This window comes from Dromaius novaehollandiae, chromosome 5 (genome assembly GCF_036370855.1).
Source record: "Dromaius novaehollandiae isolate bDroNov1 chromosome 5, bDroNov1.hap1, whole genome shotgun sequence".
Lineage (NCBI taxonomy): Eukaryota > Metazoa > Chordata > Aves > Casuariiformes > Dromaiidae > Dromaius > Dromaius novaehollandiae.
The window spans coordinates 67,485,006-67,506,436 of record NC_088102.1 but is presented as its reverse complement, the minus strand read 5'-3'; the positions used below and the strand labels follow the sequence as shown (position 1 = coordinate 67,506,436).

At 43.8% G+C, this 21,431-nt stretch overlaps 1 protein-coding gene across 1 annotated transcript in view; it reads left to right on the top strand.

Annotated features, from left to right (window-relative positions):
- Positions 1-21,431, top strand: part of BRSK2 (BR serine/threonine kinase 2) — a 313,443-nt gene that overhangs the window by 140,912 nt on the left and 151,100 nt on the right. Inside the window, 1 exon segment of the mRNA XM_064513155.1 lies at positions 11,841-11,935. Within this exon segment, the coding sequence (XP_064369225.1) occupies positions 11,841-11,935 (95 nt within the window).

Here is a 21,431-nt window from a genome sequence, read left to right as displayed (position 1 = left end):
CTGAAATCAGCAGAGCTAATCCATTGACGTTTTATGGTTTAACCCTGTTGGTCTGTCTCCCCCTGCCTGCCTACTTCTCCTTTCCAACGCTTCCTCTAGCTATAGTTGGAAGTGACATTGCTCTGTACTGTATTGTATCCAGCCTTTAAAGACTTATTTCTTTAACCCCATTGCTAAATAACTGACCATCTGCTGCCCTGATTTTCTTCATCCTGTTTCCAGCACACAGCCGTCAAGTGCAGTCAGGAAGTTCCTGCTCCAGCATTCACTCACCTGGTTGCCACTGTGCTTTCAGAAGGCACCTTCTCTTCCCCATGTAGCATTTAGCACAGCACACAAAGGAAAACTGGTGTACAGCTTCAGAGTAGAGTTCACTGCAGAACAGATGAGCAGAGAAGATGGGCCAAGGTTTTCAGAGAAACCTGAACATCTGGGGTGCGTAAGTTCTTTATTCCATGCTTCTTTAAATGGAGCAGTAGTTAGTGGGATTTACAGTTGCTACTGTGGGCAGAGAGAATTTCCATTCGTATTTGACAACTCATAATCACACGAGACCACAGACATGCCGTAATTCCCTTTAATCTGACCAGAGGGGAACACCTTTGCTCTCTCAGTTCTTTTTTTCTCAAATGCAACTATGATCAGGCTCAGTTTAGATAGACCTTATCAGAGAAATAAGATTCTCTACATTTCTGTCTGTCTCCTGGAGCCTGCAGGCACTTCTGTACCAGTAAAAGGGCAGGGAAGAGATGCTACTGCCAATAAGCAGAAGTGCCAGAGGCAGGTGATTGGTGACTGCGGCTGGCATTAAGGACTTGAGAAAGCTTATATCTACGAGTGAAAATTGGCCCTCAGGAAATGTAGGGCATGTCCTTCTGTAGCTGAAGTCTGTGGGGTTCAATCTGTTGCACGCTATACTGTTGTTAAGGTTCACAGCACACAGGCGCTTTCTCATATGTGTGAGCAGTGTGCTTAGAAAGGAGGCCTCACTGACTCGCCCTCAGCAGCCTGCATTGCCTCTGAGGGAGCAGATTCTGTTCCGGGCTGTGCCACAGCACCATGGTGTGACATTACCCAGGTCACCCAGTGTTTCTCAGTGTTTCCCATCTCGCTTTTTGTTTGCCCACCTTGCTGTGCCATGCTCAGTGCTTTGCAGATGGGGTTACTAGGACCCCACTTTCCATCTGTGCTTGAAGACTGAGGTTTTTCTTGGTTTGTCCTTTGCTGGAGTTCTTAATTCTCAGTAAAAGCCTTTTCCATCCTTTCCAAGGATTTTTCTATTGCCATGATAAGATTTGGACTGCAGCCTCTAACCCACACTGTCAGGCATAGAGGGGTCACTGACAGATGCAGATTCTGCCAGTAGCATTTCTTGTCCTGCCAGATAAAAGCTGTTCAGCTGCTGATGATTCTCTTATTCAGGGAGACACTCCTACATATCCCCTGCCCCCATCCCACTTGCTATGGCATTAATGTGGGAGCAGGCTGACCCCACAGTAAAAGTGAAGGACATCTTAAAGGTCCTAATCATACAGGAGGTTCATAATATCAAGCCGAAGAACGTAAGTACAATATTTATAAGCACAAGACTATTTTCTGTTTTCTTTACAGGCCGTATCCCTTAAGGCCAGTGGCTTTGCAGTAAGTGATATGTGCTTTGTCTAATGCCATTATTGCTGGGTAGTGCTGTATTATCTTAGCATGTTTATCCCCTGTGTATGTCAGGACACTGCATACGCACAGCAATTTCAATTATTTCTGAGCTGCTTCCTCCTCTGAGCGCGATCGGCTCAGAGTCGACACTGAGCTCCTCTGCAGGTGTTGTTCATAGACTGTGCAGGGTTGCATCACCTTGGAGAGGCTGCGAGGGCTGCGCCTCTTCTTGCTTGGTGGGAATTGGGAGTACTTCCAAGGAATCCCACCTGTATACTTGAGGGGGGGAGCAGGTCCTGATGTGGGAGTGCCATTCCTGAGGAGTGGTATTTTTAACTTTCCCCCAGATTTTGTAGCTTGTAGGGAGAAGATGCTTATCCATCTTTTGCCGCGTGTGATGCTTATTTCTATCTGCTTCTCCAGACTTAAAATTCGTCCTTCCTCCTAAGGTGATATTTTCTGAATGAATCTTCTTGAGTCTTCTGACAATGTATGCTAACTGTGTGGTGCCAAGAAATACAAATATTACTAGAACAGAAAACAAGAAAAACCCTGAGGATGAGATTCTCTGCTGGCATTTAGAGCAACTCATCCTCTCTTTATCGTTCCTCACTGTGGCTCTGGCTTTGAATTGCTGTTTGTGGGCAGCCTAATGTAAGGGCGTTTATGCCGATACCAGACATTGCCAGTCTGAGTAAGGACTCAGACGGGAAACTCGGACCGTTTCCTGTGCAAGGAGATGCTGCAGTTAAATGTCCTGTAGTTTCAGGATTAACAATCCTGCAGATTTCTTTTGCCTTAATGATAGTTACCATGTACAGGGGGTCACATACCTTGATAGATGTTGAGAACAGCCAGTTTTGGCATAGCTGTGAGTTCTTCTACAGCGAGGTCTTTCAGCACTTCCATCTCATTCTCTACAGCAACACCTGTCAGGGGAAGCAAGATTTAGATAGCCATAAGTTGCTGAGAGAAGAACTGATGTACAGTTCCCTCAAACAGATGAGTCTTTGCATTGACTTCAGCGGGCTTTAGCTCAGACCCAGAGGGTTCCCCACCATCCCCTCCGGTGAATTCTTCCATAAGAGAAGAAATCACTTTTTTTGATCTTCCAACCTGCCACGTAGGGCTTGTCGTATAGAAATCCTGCAACAGAAGCATGCTGCAAAAATATGTTTTGACAGCACAGCTCTCACACCACTGCCCTTTAATAATCACAGGTTCCCGCCTGGGTTCAAAATTGAGCTGTATTTCAGGACATGCTTAGACTCAGCCACTCTGGTAAGAATTGCCAAGTGATGAAGCTGTGTATCAGAAGGTGGGTTGAGGTGCGTGTGTTTGTATTTATCCAACTATTTTTCTTTTGAAAGGAAATTAAATTTGCTTTGTTTTCTTTCTTTTTTCTGTGGAGGCACAGCTGACCTTGCTCCCTAGATATTGCATGGTTTCTCATAAACCTCACCTTAAATTAATGAGGAGCTTGGGTCTTTTTTGTAAATGTGTATTGAATTTGACCCCCACTTTCCTCTCTCTAAGGAACACAGTGAACCAGTTGTAGTGAAGTTTGTACGAGATGAGCAGGCAGCTCCTGTTATTCTTGGTGTAGAAGCCGATAAACGCTTTCTGCTCCATGCTGTGACCTGAGCCATTATTCTCACATTAAAGAAAATACTTTTGAAAATTAGGTTTTTTGTATGCCTGTTTCTGTTCATTAACATGATAATAGTCTAATTATTCTGACCTTTAATTCTTCTGCTGTGACTTTCCTTTTCTAAGCCAGAAATCAGTTTTTAGTTGTTCTTCCTTCCCATTGTCCTAAGCCAAAGGCTTGCAACTTCTCATATTCGATATAATTATGAAAACATATTTTGGTTTTCCTACGCTTTGTAGAGAGATTCATCCTATGCAATGGGAAAAGCAGACCTTTACAGTTACATCATCAGATCTCTGGCCTCAGTTTTATGCAGTATAATGAACACAATCTGCTGAGGAGGACAGGATTGTCTCTTAGCCAGCCCGAATGACTACAGGCTGATCTGTCCCCTTACCTTCCCCGTGTGGGGTCTCTCCTTACCCAGATGCTGAATTTCATGGAACCTGCTATGAGATCTTTCTATTGAGCTTAGTTGATGTTGGCCAGTTGGATCTGAAGTTGTTGGAGATGGAGGTTGAGGGGACAGCCAGATGCACAAGGTGTTCGTATTAGTCTTGTTTTACTAGGAAGCCACATTTAAAAAATAAAAATAAAAAAATCCAGACATCATTCTTCCAAACAGAAACTGAAAAAGTCTGAGTCTCCAGTAAGACCAACTGCAACAGCAGTTTGGAGAGGTTTGAACTGAGGCATTCATCTGAACAGGATTTTTACTCCAAAGCCCCTTGCCCTTGTGGGAGGTCTCAGTAGTATTTTAAAAAAGGGTAAAGCCATACCACGGGAGCCAAATACAGCACAGGGAAGGTGAGGTGTCCCTCTTGTGCTGTTATCCAAACCCTGGCCTGATTCTCCTGTTGTGTGTGATAGTGTATGGTGGGAGGAACTCCACATAAATAAATTCTCCTGAACGCAGAGCAATATGTCCCTGGGAAAAAATCTGTGGCTGTCAAGCAGTATGCAGTCACTGTCCGGTATATTTTTACCCTGGCTGTGTATAGGCAATATCCCACCGTCATCAAGAAGCCCTTCTGGAAACCATGGCAAGTGGCATGTGCTGCATTGCTTATGATTTGCTGCTTGGTGTTTTGTTCATAGCATGGGTGTGAGTGTAGTTAATCCAAATTACTTCTTGAGCCATTACTGAAGAGCAGCGTATCTGCAGTCAGTGAAAATCCTGTTAGGAATCTGTCAGAGGGTGATTAAGAGATGTCAGAGGGCAGAGTAAGCTATATCAGCACTGGGTCGGGTAGATGAAGTATTATGTGGTGAACCTAATCTTGTGAAGAGCGTGACCTCTGTCTTCTGTGTAAAGGTTTTCTGTGCTAACCCCCTTTTTTAATTATGTTCTTAATATACATATAATCTAGCTGAAACAATCTTGGCTGAAGGGAGGGTGAAAAGGGTATCAGGGCTTCCCAATGGAGACAGGCAGGATGCAAAGGTGTGGTGAAGAAGAAGGGGAGATGTGAGAACTGAGCATAGAAAACAGGATTAAAAACAGCTAAAAGAACATGCGAAGAGCAGTTTCTCCACTGTCTCCCCTCCCCTCCTCATCCCCTCTTTCCGTGCTGCACAGCGTCCCTTTCTCATGAGTGCGTCAGTCCTTCTCAGTAAATCACTGGACCAAGCAGGAATGTTGCAGCTCATTACCTTGATGTTACCTGATTATGGTGATGTGTTTTCTAAAAGATATCTTAGGAAGGATAGACAGGGCTCTGCTGGCTTCCTGCTACTTCTCCTCACTAGCTGAAAATGGCCATCCTTGGTCCTCTTCCTGACAAAGAATTAATGAGATCTGAAGGGGGACTTGGATCTCATCCTTCTTCAAGGAGGGGGTTTTTTGTTTGTTTGTTTGTTTGTTTTTGTTTGTTTGTTTGGTTTTTTTAAGAGTTTTACAGCTCTGGCTGCTCTGGGCAGAAGTCCTCCTGGAAAGCAAGAAGGAAAGCTTTTGACCAGGAGAGTTGAGGTCAAAACCAGAGTTTTTCCAAGACCTACCTAGACATATAAAAGCAGGAGGGGTTTTTTTTTTTTTTGCTGTTGCATCAACGGAAAGGTCTGTTTTATTTTAATTTATCTTTTTCATTAGAAGAAAGTGAAATGACTCTTCTCCTCCTCGTTCTGCAGGGGGTAGGGGTGCTGCCTGAATGCTTCACACACACGCTGTGGAGCTGCAGCCTGTACCTCTCCGGTGGCAGCAAAGCTTAGGCTCCCAGGTGTTTTTATATGGGAACAAAGAGTTGATCTGAAATTGCAGCTTAGCCCACTAGACATCACAAGCTGCTGATAGATCCCAGAGGACTTCAAGAGTTTGTTAGAGTCTGGCTGATGAAATAGGGCATTTCACAAAAGCAGCATCAATGTGCCCATCAAGGTTTGTGTCCCTGGTCCCTGGGGGGGACTCTTTAGACATGCGGGTGTGTATGGTGAGGTGGGAAAGACAGTGCGTCGAAAGAGCTCCTCAGTCACGTTCTGCGCTGTGTTCAGCGGGCACAAAGGGTTTCGGAGGAGTATTGATTTATGAAATATTGTAAGGAGGAGACCAAGATAAAAATCAATAGAGGTGATGTTGGTTCTGTGCGTTTTGATCCTGCTGAGCTTGGAGGATGATCCTACCATAATCTCTGAGGCATACAGTGTAAAACCTGCTCCTGGCAAGCCGGGGTGTGTGTGCGTGTCCCTTGTCCTCCAGTATCAGGCATGTGGATCCAGTCACGTCTGAGCGGATGCGTCGTTCCCGCCAATGGCTGAGCTTCGGAGCACGTCCCTTCGGCTGCCTGAGCCAGTTGACAGTGCTTGCGGCTCAGGAGAATAAATCTGGGCTGCAGCAATTTAGTGTGCGGCTTCCTTGTGCTCTGAGCTGAGGCGTGTGAATCCTGGCACTGATGAACATCTCCCTCTATGCTCCTGCTGAGCATTTGAACTCTGGCTTTAGTCCTACTGTAATTACAGTTTATTCAATTTAGGAGCAGTTATTGCACGAGTCCTCAGAACAGCCTTCCAGCGCTAGAATCTCTCTGCAGAACCGCTCCTGGTCAAATTACTGCATTACCAAAGCAAGTAGCTCCAGCCTCTTTCTTTTAGATATGTAGACGATCCTCTACCTCCTTTCCCTATATGCAATTATAAATTGATACCATATAATTTGTGTGTCGCTTGATATAAGGCTCTGTTTATTTTAAAGGCAGTAATTAGAGATAACAATTGCTATCGAAAAATAAACATCTGCTTAATAAGAAGACTGAGCAATTAAGGACAATTATTGGTTTCCAGAAGTGTGAGGCTCAGTAACAAAGTTCCTTCCAGCACAGCTAAGGAGGGCATAAGAAGCATGTTGTAGGAAGCCAGAAAGTTATATGCTAGGAAATTTGGGAAATGAAATGGAGGCTATTAATAAGAAATTATCTAGCCCTTTCTTTCCAGATTATATTTGAGATGCAATTTTCCTGGTTTTAATATGTAGAACTTGTGTAAGGTTTTAGTCCCTCCCTTTGCAAAGTTCTTTGTAAGGATTAATCAATTAATCTTTCTACAGTGCTTGTGAGGTAGGTGTATAAATGTTATTACCCTTATTTTACAGCTGTGGAAATTGTTGTTCGGGGCCAAATTTAATCCGTTTTCCTCTGTTGTAGATCTAGAGTGGCTTCACTGCAATCAGCAGAGCTAGACACTGGAACTGAAATAATTTAACCCTGAATAAAACCATAGTGTTTGTGAAGATAACTGTTGAGAATAAGGAGCAAGAATTCTGCATTTTAAAAACATTTTCCTATGCTTCACTTCAGTTATATTAACGCTTTTGTTTGCTTTAAGGGTTGATTTTCTAAATTGGCATCCTTGAGGGTTTGTAGATATTGCAAGTACCAGTGCATGTAGTTTTCAGGAATTAACATCTATAAATATTTTTAAGGTGTACAGTAGCAACCCCCAGTTTGAGGGGTAAGTTACATTACTTGTATATAAAAATCATTTGTACAAATTTCATGTACAGCAAATGTGTGCACACACTAAGCTTTTTAAAAACCAGTGTTCTTGGGTCTGTTCAGCCTAAGATTTTTGTTCCTCCTTTAATTCAAAGAGGCTGTTACCAGTACTAGTCTGAGCCCTGAAGTAAACCGCAAATGTTTGTGTCCTGCAGTGCCTAGATTAACATTTGCAGAGTATTCATTGACTCGAATTAATTGGCAATTAGCTAACTCAAGTTAAAAGAGAAGTAATATTTCTCTCTAGACATTCCTTTAATTGCTCATCCAGCCAAAATAGATATTATTGGCCAGACAGGGACTTCTCACTTAGTTTTTTGAGGAGAAGTTTTTGCGCTCTGAAGTGAAACGAACAGCAAGCAACACTAGATGTGCAGGTAATCGTCTGAAATCAGTGACTAGCATCCCTCCTACAGAGTTTCACCAATATTTACAAATGGGGCATTAGTTTGGTTTTATTTCAAAAGAGACTGAAAGGCCTCCACTTACCAACGGAAAAACTGCAGCTATTAAATGCAGCAAATTAACTCATTTTTCATTCCACTTTTTGAAGTAGTTATTGGCCTAATAGTTTAAAAAACAGAATTTAGTGACTTGTGTGTAACATTTCTGAAAGACTAGGGGAACATTATTTTTTAAAACTGAGTATAGCATAAACACTATATTTAAACGACAGTGTTATTTCATGATTTATTAGTGTCTTTCCCAAAATGATAATTGGCTTCAGAGTGGTATCTTTGGCAGAGTCCAAGTTTGGATACGATTGGAAAAATAATTCTCTAATGTTCCCGGAATGCTTCTTACTCTAACAAAGAACCAGGTTTTAACTGAGATAACGGGGCTTGGTTGTCAGGGGTTAGCGCCCACGGGCAGGTTCCCTCGTGTCGTTATCTACGCAGTCGTAAAGTGGGTATGAAATAGCACCCTCTCCAAACTGTTAGTATTTTAGTCACTCTGCGTTAGAGCAAATTACTGCAGAGAACGTAAGGCTCCCCTGAAATCCTGTCCTTGTCGAGAGGTCACGGAGGTGACTGTCGGTTACGCTACGGGCCGCGGAGATGACTTGGTGCACATCTGGGATTCGCTGCCTCCATGTCTCAGCTGGAGGGAAGCTTTTGTTTCTCCGTCTCTGCAGTATCTTCTCTTTGGGTAAAAGACAGGATTCCTGTCTCTGCTGCTCCAGGATGGACTGTCCACCTATCCAGCTAATCTAATCTGTGCTCTGCTTGTCACGTAAGCTCCCATCCTTTTCAGAAAAGATCTGTGTATCTTTAAGCATCTGCACAGTAGGAGTTTGCCAGCTGCAAAATGTGCAGGCATGTTAGTTGGCCGGACAGGGCAGCATTAGGACATGTCAGGCCCATAAGTTTCCCTTTGCTCTTCTTCCTTGCATGTCAGCTCTCCCTTGTGTCATCTAGGCTTCCTTTACTTTTCTTCTTTTTTTGTGGAGAACAGCCATATGCTCGCCTCAGTTTTCAGCTCGTGGCTTTTAATTATAAATGAAAAGACAATGTTAGCTTGCACATCCCCTGCTTTTGCGTGTGTTCATTTTTTCTTCTTTCCTCCCTGACCTGAAATTACAGGGCTCTGTTCCTGGTGAAGTGCGGTGGCTAAGATCAAAAGCAGCCCAATGTTTGCAGCTCCTAGGCTGTAACAGCCTGTTTGAGAGCCCCAGCATGTCAGTACCCCTGGATTTACCTGCAGATAGAAATCAGACGTCTGCCTGGGGTGGGAGAGCTTGTGTGATGGCTGGCTGGGTTGGTAGGTGGGACTTCGGTTTGCAAGTGCTCGATTCCCACGGCATCTGTGTTTCTGCCAGGACAGACCAGAGTTAAGTTTAACAGTCACAAAGATTACTTGCCTGTGTTTTAGGGGTTAATGACTGATGTAGCTGATAAGTTCAAACTATTTTTTGCCTGGCAAACTTGCTTTGAGCCACGCCAGTGCAGAATATCCTCTCAGCAGTAGCCTTGTTTGTTTTCCCTTGGGGACCACGCAGTGGAGATAAGCTGTACAGTCAAATATCTCAGTATAAAAACATTATAATAATATCACTGTGATTTTACAAGATGCATGATGTCTTCTAATATTTGATGAACTTGAGTAAGCGGAATGATTTAATCTGAATTTTCAAGTTTCTATGGTAGGTTAATAGCCAGAAAGAGAAAGGACACAGTGAAGACTGCCTATCCAGTATGATGGTGTCCCAGAAGTTTAAGGTCAAAACCCTTTAAAGACTAATGACAGGATGTTTCAGTGAGGATAAAGGAAAAATAACTTAGAGATCAGCAAGTGCAGTGGAACAGATGCCTTGATCTGGGAGCAACAATATGTGAAACCAGCTCCTGAAGCGTGAGGTACCAGAAGTCCGCATATTTTCTTCAGGGGTGAAGGACCAGTTGCAGAGATCAGTTTTTTGCCGCCTTCGTTGGCCTCTTGAAGCGACTGTTCTGCGGCACGTTGCAGTGCAGCACAGTGTCCCAGTGTCACGTGTCCCGCGAGTCTGGCTGCAAAGGACCAAGCCAAGACTGGGAAATGTAAGGGGAGGGGATTAAGAGCAGTGCACAGAGCAATGTGGTTTTGCTCTAAGAGCGATGCAGAGCTGTGGCTTGTGTTGGAAGCAGAAAGTGGTAGGCACAGATTGAAGCTGTGCGTACTTTCAACAACGCACTGCCAGATAGCCATTGCCCAGGCCCAGGACAAAGCCAGGGAGGAAGAGGAGGAGTCAGGCTGTGTCTGCTAGGAAGGGTGAACACGGAGCCAGCAGTGCTATGGGTAATATTGTAAATATATTGAGTAAACACAGTTCAAACATAAGAGTGAGGCTTGGCCAGTCATCACTGCATCTTCCCCCAGCCGTCCTCCCGGCTGCTTCAGGCGGAGGACAGGCTGCTGCTATACCCGGGTTCAAATGGATTCGTCAGTGCTCAGTGCTCTTAATTTTTGTGACTTGTGTCATGGCTGAAAAATAAGTGTGTCAGCATTTAACCAGATGAGAGTGAGAAATTATGTGACTAGAAATAACCAGCAAACTTGAGCACAACCTGGAAGAGAGGTGACTACGAATGAGTTTGGGGTTTGTTTCTCAATGTTGCAACCAGAGGTGAATGGTTCAGAATTTATGATCGACCGTTTAGCAAAAAGATGGGCAAAGATCTGTAGCAGATCGCTGGAAGTGCCGATGAAACTGCTCTTCACTTCACCAGGGACAGTGTTAGTGAGGCAGCGGTCTACATATTTCATGCCACTATGGGAAAGCGTGAAGTCCTATGCTCGTGTGAGTGTGTGGACTGCAGACCTGCTGTATTCACTTGTCGGATACAGCAGCGTTTTTGGCTTTGTAGTTTGGGGCAGGGGAGGGAGCTGGGCTCCCAACCGCAGTGCAGCCGGGCAGCTGAGAGTTGAGCTCACTCCCCGTGCAGCGTCGATGCTCAGAAACGCGCTGCCAAGCCCAGCGGGTCCTAGTGACCCGGTGAGGCGCCATTTCTTACTCAAGCTAAAACTGAACTGAACTAAATGACAATTTGGCGCATCATGTGTGGGGTGGGATGGAAGCCAGCCTGTTAGGTGTTGTGCAGGATATGCAAGAGTCAAAGTTGAGGCAAACAAAGCTCACTTAAACAGGCATGTGAAGCAAAATTTTCCAGGGGAGAACTTTCCTTAACGGAGGTAGAGCTGAGAGCTCAGGGGACCATGTCTAACTCTGATGCGCAGTTTGCCCACTCGTGGGAGATACCTCAGTGTACCTTGGTGTAGGTTGGCAGATTTAGATCAGACTTCTGCAGAAGATAATGCTTCACTCATGTCACTTAACATTTTGCTTTAATTAATTCTTTGAGTTTTGTCCCATATTTGTGGTAGTACCTCAGACACTCTGGAAGATAGGGATATCCATATCCTTTTGCAAATGTAATCATTTAATTGCACTCTAAGTTGTTTTTGGATAACAAGAATATAGTAAATAATAACAAGGATATAGTATTGTATCCATACATGTTGATGGCACTCATCGCAGTGTTAGCTTTATACAGCAAGGTAAATTAAAATAGTAAGGGAAAGCCATACTAAGTACCTTTTTATCTTCAACATGAAAGCTTTGGAAAGAACTAAAAGAGATGCAGTGGCCATATCTACACTGCGGACATTTGGCCATCTTGTTTCGTTGATGTCTGAGCTTTCATTGAAGTCAAGCATTGCCAAAAGCTCCTACTCTAGTGCGGTTCAATTGGCAAAAGCTGGCGGCTCACTGGTAGAGCGTGCTTGGAGCGGCAAGAGCTGGAATACAGCGTTTCAGCAAAATCTCAGCTTTGATGGTAGAAATTGCAGCACCATCAAGCATGTTGGCAGCTTCACTGCCAAATGGCCATAATGTGGGCTGCAGGTTCTTCATTATTCACAAGACTTTATCTGGCAGCAGGAGGCACTAGTGGAAATTCATTTTCATATAAATGGCCAACTGCTGGGTAAGATACTAATAGCAAAAATCTCAACAGTGGATATCTCTAACCAATTCTTTCTTTCTTTCTTCTTCTTTTGCTCTATTTCTCCTGCAGGGCTTGTGAAGTTGGGGGTTCACTGTGTCACATGTCAAAAGGTCGCCATAAAAATTGTCAACAGAGAGAAGCTCAGCGAGTCGGTGCTAATGAAGGTAATTTTCTAATGGGACATTTAAAAAAAAATTAAATTCTTGGCTCTGTCTTCTGTTCCATGCAAAATTAATATCTTTAATTATGTTTAACAAACATCCCTGTCAGTACTAGGATTATGTGAAGCATAATAACAATAATTCAGTGACGGGGGAGGCTAGGGCAGCTGAAATTAAACAAGAGTATGCATGTGCTTTGGGAACAAAATTAATGGTCAGTCTCAAAGTTGTTACTTCTCTGCTGGGCCAGATGTGTTTTGGGCTTCTCAGTTTCACCACTGGGTTGCAGTGCGTGATACTTGTGGTATGCTGCAGACTGAAGTTTTAAATGTCGGTAGGAAGGCATTTAAGTGAAGTTGGCAGATCTGTCGTTTGACTACTACTGCTGCTCTGCTTGCTGCATGGGTTCAAAATGATCTGATGCACCAAGGCCCATGACTGCTTTAAGCCCTTGTAATTCCCTTAGTATCCACAGAGCTGTGCCACTGGAAACTGTCAAAGATTTTATCTCGGTGACTCTAGAGTTCATAGTACAGGGTTTATGCCTAGCCTTGTGGTGTCTCCTTGCATTAGTGTCATTGACTGATCTTGGAAACCTAAAAAATAAATAAAAATACCTATAAAAGTTTCTTCATGTCATTTGGTGACTAGAAAGGCCAAACCTAACCTAATGGAAGAGAGGACAACTCCACTGCAACCGACGGAATTCCACCAGGCTGCGACTTGCAAATATCACTTGCACTTTTGCGTGCAGCATACAGCACTTTATTGAGGTTAACTTCGGTATGAGCACATATAACATACCAGTTTATGCTGTCCTTTTTTATGTGCACTTGTATGTGTCAGCTGTTTTCCAGCACAAGTAAGTGCAGAAACCTTACTAGGAGCAGAAGGAAAATGGAGATTAAAGGAATATGAGGTCAGTGAACGTTAGGCACACGGCCTAAGTTTACTTTTCAAGGAAGGATTCTTAAAGTTTATATTCAATTGTAATATTTTTCAAACTTGCCTTTCTGGAATTTCAGTGAAATATTTGCTCCCCTGCAGTACTGTGAATTCGAACAGTCTTCTGGTAATGCTCGGAAATTAGAAAGCAAAATAGGCAAGAAAACTGCAACTTAAAGGACGATTCACCAGATGAGCAGAACACAGCAAAAGCAAACAAAGCATGTAAATGGCAAAACCTGAATGAGGCGTTAAACAGTGAATATTTTCAAGAGTAACATACTAGGAATATTTTTTAAAAAAACATGAGCATTATGCTAGCTGAGAAACACTGTCAGTGTCTGGTATCTTGTATAAAACATTTTATGTACCTCATTGATTTTCAGAGTAGGAGGCAAATCACTTAGCATAGCAAACCAATCTCTCTGCCTAGTTTTTTTGCATTATTCCAATTGTAGTATAAAATCTGAGTAATGAAACAGCGGGTTAGGCCCTGTTTACACAGCCAGGTGCTGAAGAGGGCCACATTTTCTGTAGCATCCTACAACATCCTCTCGGAAGGGAACGGTGCGTTTTGTCGGATTCTTGTTTCCAGGCCATCTCCTGTAGGATTTTCTCTTTCAAGGAGTCTGTGCTCAGGAACAACATATGGAATTGGAGTAGTTAGTTCTTGCATAAACTCAGTAACCAGATGTCTTTTCAGGAATACCCTGTGTCCTATGGTCAGAGGCAGGCTTTGAGATTTGTAAGTGAATTTGGAATTCACAGTACTATTAGCCAGCTTAATCTAGCCTGGCTGAAGGGGGAAAATGCTCGCAGCTTTCAGCAATCCCAGTGTGGCCATTGCCAAGCAGCCAGCTGACAGCCTGCTGGGTGGATTCGGCAGCCACAGGGAAATAGCCAACAGTGAAGCCAAATCGTGGCGGTGTGGTGGCATTCCTCCTTTGCAAATCTCCCCACTGGCTTATCGGTTGCAGTGGCTCTCTTTGCCAGTGGGCCCTGCAGAACGATCCCTGCAGCCAAATGTTTCAAGTCCACAGCCACTCTCCCAAGCCAGGCCACGATTGATGGATCTTGCTTTAATCCATCCTTGGACAGAAAAACTGGATCTGACAAATACTCACACCTGCTGCATGAAGCTGTAAAACTGCAGTGCTCTGGCCATTTATCCTAGAGCATAAGGAAGAAGTCTGCTCGCAGTCCTTTCAGCATCTAAAATGACAGGCACAGGCACGTACAGCAAGCTGCTCTCTCCTGCCTTCCCGTTTCTATTTTGACTTGCTTCTTGCAGCCTTCATTTCTCCAGTGTTTTTGCAGGGAGCATTTGTTTGATTTTGTGCATTCAGGGAACTGTCCCTTCTTTCTGCAGCTGCTCTTCATCTGAGCTGTGCGGAATTGAGAAGCATTTGGTGAAGTGCTTTCTAATCATAACGTAATAGTATCAATATTTCTGGAGAGAAGAATTTGGAACTGAAGCAGCTGGTCTCAATTAACAGAACTGCTGCTATGGAGATGATGCACAGGCAGGCGCGATGCAGCGCAAGCTGCGGGAGCCGTAGCGTCCAAGCGCTTGCTGCCCTACCCGAGGACGGGGTTGCTGAACGCACGTGTGAGCCTTTCAGCTTGCCGTGCCCTTAGCTGTTAAACACGGGCTGGGGAGCACCGTTCCTCTCCCACCTCCACCTTGGTGCTGTTTAGGAGTGTGGCTTTTGGGGCAAAGCTACAAGTGTAATTTTTTAGATGAGAACAGGGGTCCTGGTTCTCTTCTCACGCCTATTTTCACACAACTGGTAAATATTTTGTCCGTTTTTCTTCAATTGCTTTGTTGGTAAACTCCACTGACACAGAGACTGTCTGCCCAAGCTACCTTCTGCTGGCTGTAGTGCAGATCAGGAAAAAGGCCTCTTAACCGAGTAGATTATAGGGAGTTTCTCGAGATGGAAATAGGGTTCACTAATTTCACTGAATTACTTCTGCATCACCACTTTAGGAGAGAGGGAAATTAGGCCCAGAATATAAGAGCTGAATGTGTCCATGAAGCAGTAAAAGTTCCTGAAAATGCAGGCTCATAACTGATGGCTGAATTTTCAGTACCAACAGGAGAGTTTGGAGTTTATGACTTCAGAATTTAGAGTTAAAGGTAATCTTTCCTCTGATGCATCAAATACTTGTTTAGAAGAGCTGGGGAGTCTCATCAGACTTGCTCAGAAGAGTACTTTCCTCTTTAGCCCCTCATCAGCCCCCTTTCACTCCCTCCCTCCTAGGAATAAACAAAGAAAAAGCTCCTCTTTTGGTGACCTGTCAGACAAAATATTCTTTGGAAAGGCAGTGGTAGCAGAAGCAATGGGAGCATAAAGGGTGAAGAGCGAGAAGGGGACAGCTGGCCTCGGACTAATTATTTGAACATGCAGACATCCTGAGAAAGACACAGATGTCCCGCGCTTGATGACTGGGGCCCGGAGCTCCATATGTGTGCTTTGTGTGTGTGCGCCTTTTGTTTGTTCTGACCGCGTCCTCCCGTGCTGGCTCCAACAAGGCAGGTATTTCCAGGCTGGGGGATGGGAAGGGACTCAGTCCCTTCCATTTTCTCTTCTGGTGCTCACTTGAAACATGGGTTGTTGGTTTGGTTGTGTGGGGGGGGGTGTTTTAATGCCTTGTGGTGATAATGAGCTGTTCTTCCAAAAAACTCTGCAAAGGTGTAGTATGTGGTCTTAAGCAGGAAGGATCATTCAGCCATCAGCGCCAAAGAGATCAGTGATTGCCTGAAATAACTGGGTGGAGAGATGGGTAGCAGGATGGTATGTTGGCCTCTTGGAGCAGCCAAGATAATCTGTGGAAGCATACAAGCAATTAGGTACTATTTGCATGGTCTGTTCATCACCTCATTTCTTCCTGAGCTCATATTTTTATAGCTACTACTTTCTTTGCTACCTTATCCTACTTTGCTTCTCTCCTTTCTGCACCATTTTCTTTCAGTTCTTTTAGCGCCTGTCATCCTTCTTTTCTCCCCCACTCTGTGATTTCTTCCTTTTTTTCCGTGGCTTTTCCCCTTTTGATATGGAAAGTCATGCAGTAACTGTCATTGTTTCTCTGCAAAAACTGCTGAAATGTGGCATGTTTTGTTTGGGTGTCCGTTCTTCAAGAAAAAATGTTATAAAACGGAGGGCAGTTCGGAACAGATCTGAGAGAATAAGTAAACACTCAGAACTCGTGTTTTATGAGAGACTCAGGGGACTGCATCTTCCTAGTTTATCCAAGAGGAGGTTAAGAGATGACTTAATCATGGTCTGTAAATACTGATGAGGAGGGTGGGCATTTGATAATAGAGGATATTGCAGTCTTGGAGACAAAAAGCATATTGGAAACTAGTAATCGAAAGCTATAGGTAGACAGGTTAAAAGTAGAAATAATATGGCCGTTTGACCCCTGGGTGAAGTTACTCATTGGAACAAATTGCCCAGGGTTGTGGTGACTTCTTTCTCCTGGAAGAATATTAAGCTTTATGTTAAACTGCTGTGCGGTTTTCCAAAACCTGGGTTCTAGCTCAGCTCCCGCTGCTGCACTTGTAGCAGGAAGTAATTGAAGAAGGTTCTGTGATCCGGCCTGTGTGTTAGCTCTGGCTAGATTAATGCAACAGCCTCTCTGGCCTTAAAATCTGTTAATCTATGAATTTCTAATCACACACTTGAAATCTGTAAAAAGTCACTTATTTCTGCCTGGAGCATAAAGAGAGGGGCCTGTGCAGTGTGTCTGCTGAAGCTCCCTCAAGCTAAGGTAAGGAAGGGAATTCAGAGCGCAGCGTCTTTCTTCTCGTCGGAATACCTCGCTTTCAGACTTCTCAGGCAAACTTTAGGACTGTGACATTGGCTGACCTAGCTGTTCTCGGCTGCTGAGTGGAGGCCTGATCTACTGGAATCATTAGCAGACAGTAAGAACAACTGCAGGGAGAAGCTAAATCGGAGATAGAGTTAGAAACGGGCTGAATAATGTAACTCCAAATTCAGCTTTGATCATAAAAAGGTCGCTTCCCCTGAAGTTAGGGAAGTCATACTCGCTGACACCGAACCTGAATTTGACCAGCTTGGAATGTTTTTTAATGTATTCAACAGTAGCCTAATTTTTTTCCAGCTGCCATATTTAGGAGTTTGACTATCGATTGCAGTGGAAATGTTGTTAAGCTGCTGCTGAATCCTTCTGAATACCCCTGCCAGTAGATGCAAATGAACAAAGAAACGAGACCATATGATTTCACCACTGAAATGTGTGCCAATATCCTAGATTCATCTAAATACAAGATATTGGAGATAGGCATATTAAAAATAGCAAACAGGTGGAAAATTCTTTCCATTTATTAAACAGAAGTCCCAAAGAAAAGGTTTTAAAACACTCACCAAACTTGCCAGGACTCCCTGATTAAGGAACACTGCTGTCCTGCTGGTACTCATCTATTATTCTTCTGATTGATTGTCTTATTTCTGCAAGAGGAGAATATTCCAGATGTCCTTATATTCATGGTGAAAAAATGATGACATGGTAAAAGAAACTAAATATCCCCAAAACACATACTCTCGTATTCATATTTTTCCCTGCTGCTGAACGTGCAAGTTGCAGCATGCAGACAAGTATGTTCACACTGCGTGGATCAGCCTTGCACGTTCACTGCACAGGCTTGTTATAAACACCCATACTCATCCTCGTTTGGGTTTATCTTTAACCTGGAGAATTACCACATGCTTGTCTGCTTTTAGCACTGGAGGAGAGCAGATTAGAAGCATGTGCATGTCCGTGTGTATGTTTGACAGTGTTTGACTCCTAAAAGGATGCAAGGGCACAAACACACTCGCCCCCCCGCCCCGTGACCCTAGTTTGTATTCCATGAGCAACCCGTTTAGCACAGCACAGCTTCATGTGTGAGAGTCTGTCTTCTGAGTTCAAAGAGACAAAAAAGCACCTTGCTCTATGAAAAACATGGGGAAATAAAAGGGGCTTATTTTCCCTGGCTCCCTTCTGCTATAGGGAGTTTGGGACTAGGGATCTGTTACTGAATGTATAATGCAGAGTGTTTTGTTTTAATCCAGAGCTGGTGGGGAGCATTGAAAGCCTGTTCACTTGTCATCTGTTTGAGCAGTTAAAGAAGTCGGATAATTGTATTTTCCTTCAGAGAAGAATCGTTCTCCACCTCCGCTTTCCACCACACTCACAAGTAGCACAGTTTGAGGTATTCTTAAAGAAGGAAATTAAACAAGAATCATGAGCACATGATGTACCTGTCAGAAGAACAAACCTGTCAAGTGTGCACAGTGCCTTTTGCTTTCTAAAGCTTGTGTGACCAATTGGGGCATTTGGGCAAACTATAGAAATAATTGGACCTATTTTTTTTTAACCTGCTTTTAATTCCAGAGACTTGTATTACAACTGCCTGGCTCCAATCTCTATTATACCAAACATATTCTACCCACAGCCCTGTGTGTGCAAACACATAGACGCACACAGCCTACCATCCTTGTGCACTGCCTTGTTCATACAGCAGTAAGTGTCCTTCATGAACCCAATCTAAAACTAGTTGAAGTCAACAAATCTTTTCCGTTCATTTCACTCGATCATGTCCATAATGCCTGGATGGACAAATAACTGCTCCGAGAGATGACATGTCTAAATGTGCTCTGCCATCCAGTCCTCATCCACCTGTGAAACGGCTGTGAATAATCAGCCTCTGCAAACCCTTTTTGTTCATCTGCTTCCGCTGTAATTGCACCATACTTAGGTTTGGGGTGACATAGACTGTAGTTTGCCTTCAGATTGCCTTTCTGCTAAAGCTGCTGGGAATTCTTTTCCTTCTTTTCCAAAACTCACTTTTATCGAAAGATGCTGATTCACTAAAATATTTTCTCTGAAATAACTTTGGCTCAGTGAACTCCCAATGTGTCAAAAAGTAGGTTTCTTTTGAACTCGCTCTGAATTTGTAGCAGGGTGTTAGGAATCCTCCTGCTTCCTGTTTCCATAAGCAGAGAGCCTGGAAGCTCTGCCTCTGCAGGGACTTCCAAGGCCTCTCAGCCCTTTGCTACAAAGCTGAGATGGAGGAAGGCTTTGAACATGCTTCAAGAGTCCACAGCAGTGGGGCAGATGGAGCATTCCCACCTCCCCAGCTAGAGAGATGTGATCTACAAAGTGTTCCTGCACAGGAGAGTGATGGAAAGCAGTGGGATCCTCAGCTCTCGTCAGGCTTGTTGCTCCGTTCCCTGGGAGGGAGATGATCTAGGAGTTCCCCTGGGAGATTGAAAGGCCGGAGGCAGCCCCAGGGGAGGCTTAGCTGTGTCTTGTAGAGTTGGTGTGGGGAGCTTGAAAAGCTTGAGACTGCTTTCCAGAGCTTGTGGCCCCTGGCCTGATCCCATAATACTTCCAGAACCTTGGCCAGCTGGGTGCCCACTTTTTCTGGGAGTCTGAAAGCCTTGCGTTCCCCCAGCCTGCATATTCTCGGAAACAGAGCTACCTGGAGCCATGGTCTCTGTTAGCTCCAGGTGGGAATCACAGGACTGGCGAGATTGTCTTTTTCGAGCTGGAGCTGCAGGCTCTGTGCTGCATTCAAAACTTTTCTGTGCTTTTTTTTTCCCCCCTCCCTGAAGGTTGATGAAAGATGCTAAAATGCACTGGATTTTGATTTGACTCAAGCTAAAACTTCTTTTAATTGACATTTTTTGTAGACTGAATCCCTGCTTTTCAGCCAGCTCTGTTCTCTGGTTAGTTAATCAGTCTGAAGAAGCCCAGGATGAAGCCTATCCCAGGCATGCAGAGAGTAAAGGATGCCATGGAAGAACGGATTTTGTTTGAGCCTTACATAGAATTGATGGCTCTGAGCACGTTTACAGACAGGAAGAGCTTTCTGTGGACAAAGCTACTCCCCAAACAGGGGGAATTACTCATTTTTTTGTTTTGGTAACCCTGAAGCAAGAGTTGAGAGGGCCTATTTTTGACCTGAACTACAGAGAGCTTTTTAAGTTATGGAGCTCCTTATGAAAAATAGCCTGGCCTGTAATGATCACCACTAATCACTACCTCAGTTTTCAGTATTGCCATGATGATGGACTAACTTATCCTTGCTTTGCTCACCCAATTTCTGCCTGGACTGAAAGTAAAACTCAGAATGGAACTCAAATGCAGTCAATAGTCTGAAAGCTATATTGACCAATCATTTAAGAGCCATTTCTATAAGCATGGAGCAACCATATAGTGTTTTTTCCCCTCTGTGCTGGGATGGAATGAACATGCATAGTGCCAGGATATGTTCTGATTTTTTAGAGACTATTATATCCTGTTTTCTTGGTTCTGCCATGCCAGTGTTTGCTCACTGTCATCACAGAAGCTTGTAAGCAGTCGAGGAGGAGGAGGAGGATGCTGGGATCTCAGCACTGCAACCCACGTGCTTTGCAGGCAATTTCATTGAGGGCCAAGGGTAATGCACCAACTGTGGTTTAGACTGATGTTTATTTTCTTTTTTGTCTTAAGCTCTTTGGGTTGTAGATGAAAAGGCTTCTGACTACATTTATATTGGAAATATGCTGGCTTTTATTTCACATTCCAGAATCTTGTCTGGAAGCATTTTTATTCTTTTTTTTTTTTTCCCCCTGGAAAAAGAACCAGAATTACATCAGCAAGAGCTCTAAAAGCAGTGGGACATCAATTCTTAAATATATTGACCGAGACCAGAATCAGGCTCAAGATTTTTGGCCCTGCTTCTCTGATGTATTATAAGCACCATAAACATCGATATTCTGATCCATCCCAGTTAAGGGGTGTAGTTTCTCTCTGTTTATAGCAGGCAGAACATTTGAACAAAGACTATGTTCAAAGCTTATCCTAATTTTTTGCTGAAATAACTCTACAATGTTTCATACATCAGTACACTCTTCTGTTAAGAAGCATTTCTTTGGCCACCGTAGCTTATAACAGTTTCCCAGCCCAAATAAAATGTGTCACTCAAGGTATTTTTAACTAGTATGACTGTGAGCTTAGGGCCAGCATTGCGCTGTCAGTTAGGAAATGGAGGCTCTTTTTGTTTGTTTTGCATTTTTCTATCCAACATAGAAGTTTTGCTGATCATTTGTTAAGTGTGCTCCAGGCCTCACTTGGTCTATCCTCACAGTGCATGCTGTTAAATAGTTGGCACAAATTTAGGGAGAATCTGGGAAGGCTCATTGCAGAGCTGTCAGATGGGGCTGGACACAATATGCCATTGGTTTGCTTGGCTGCTGTTAGAACAAGTTGATCTCTCTTTCTCTCCGGTGGTAGGTTTTTAGGTATTTGGGCACTTCCTCTTTTATCAGATGTTAGCTTTGAACGCGTTGCTATGTCTCCTGCCATCCTGTGATGCTGAATCCCTGGTGAACATGCTGGTCTGTTCACGAAGATACTTACGTGGCAATATGTTCTTTGCTTTCTCCTCCTGTGGATGCACACGCCACCCATAGAGAAGAGACCTCTGAGGGTTCGTTGAAAATCGTGTTTCTCCCGCAACTCAAAGAAATTCTTGTTGGTGCTAAGAAAGCTCAATCCTCTG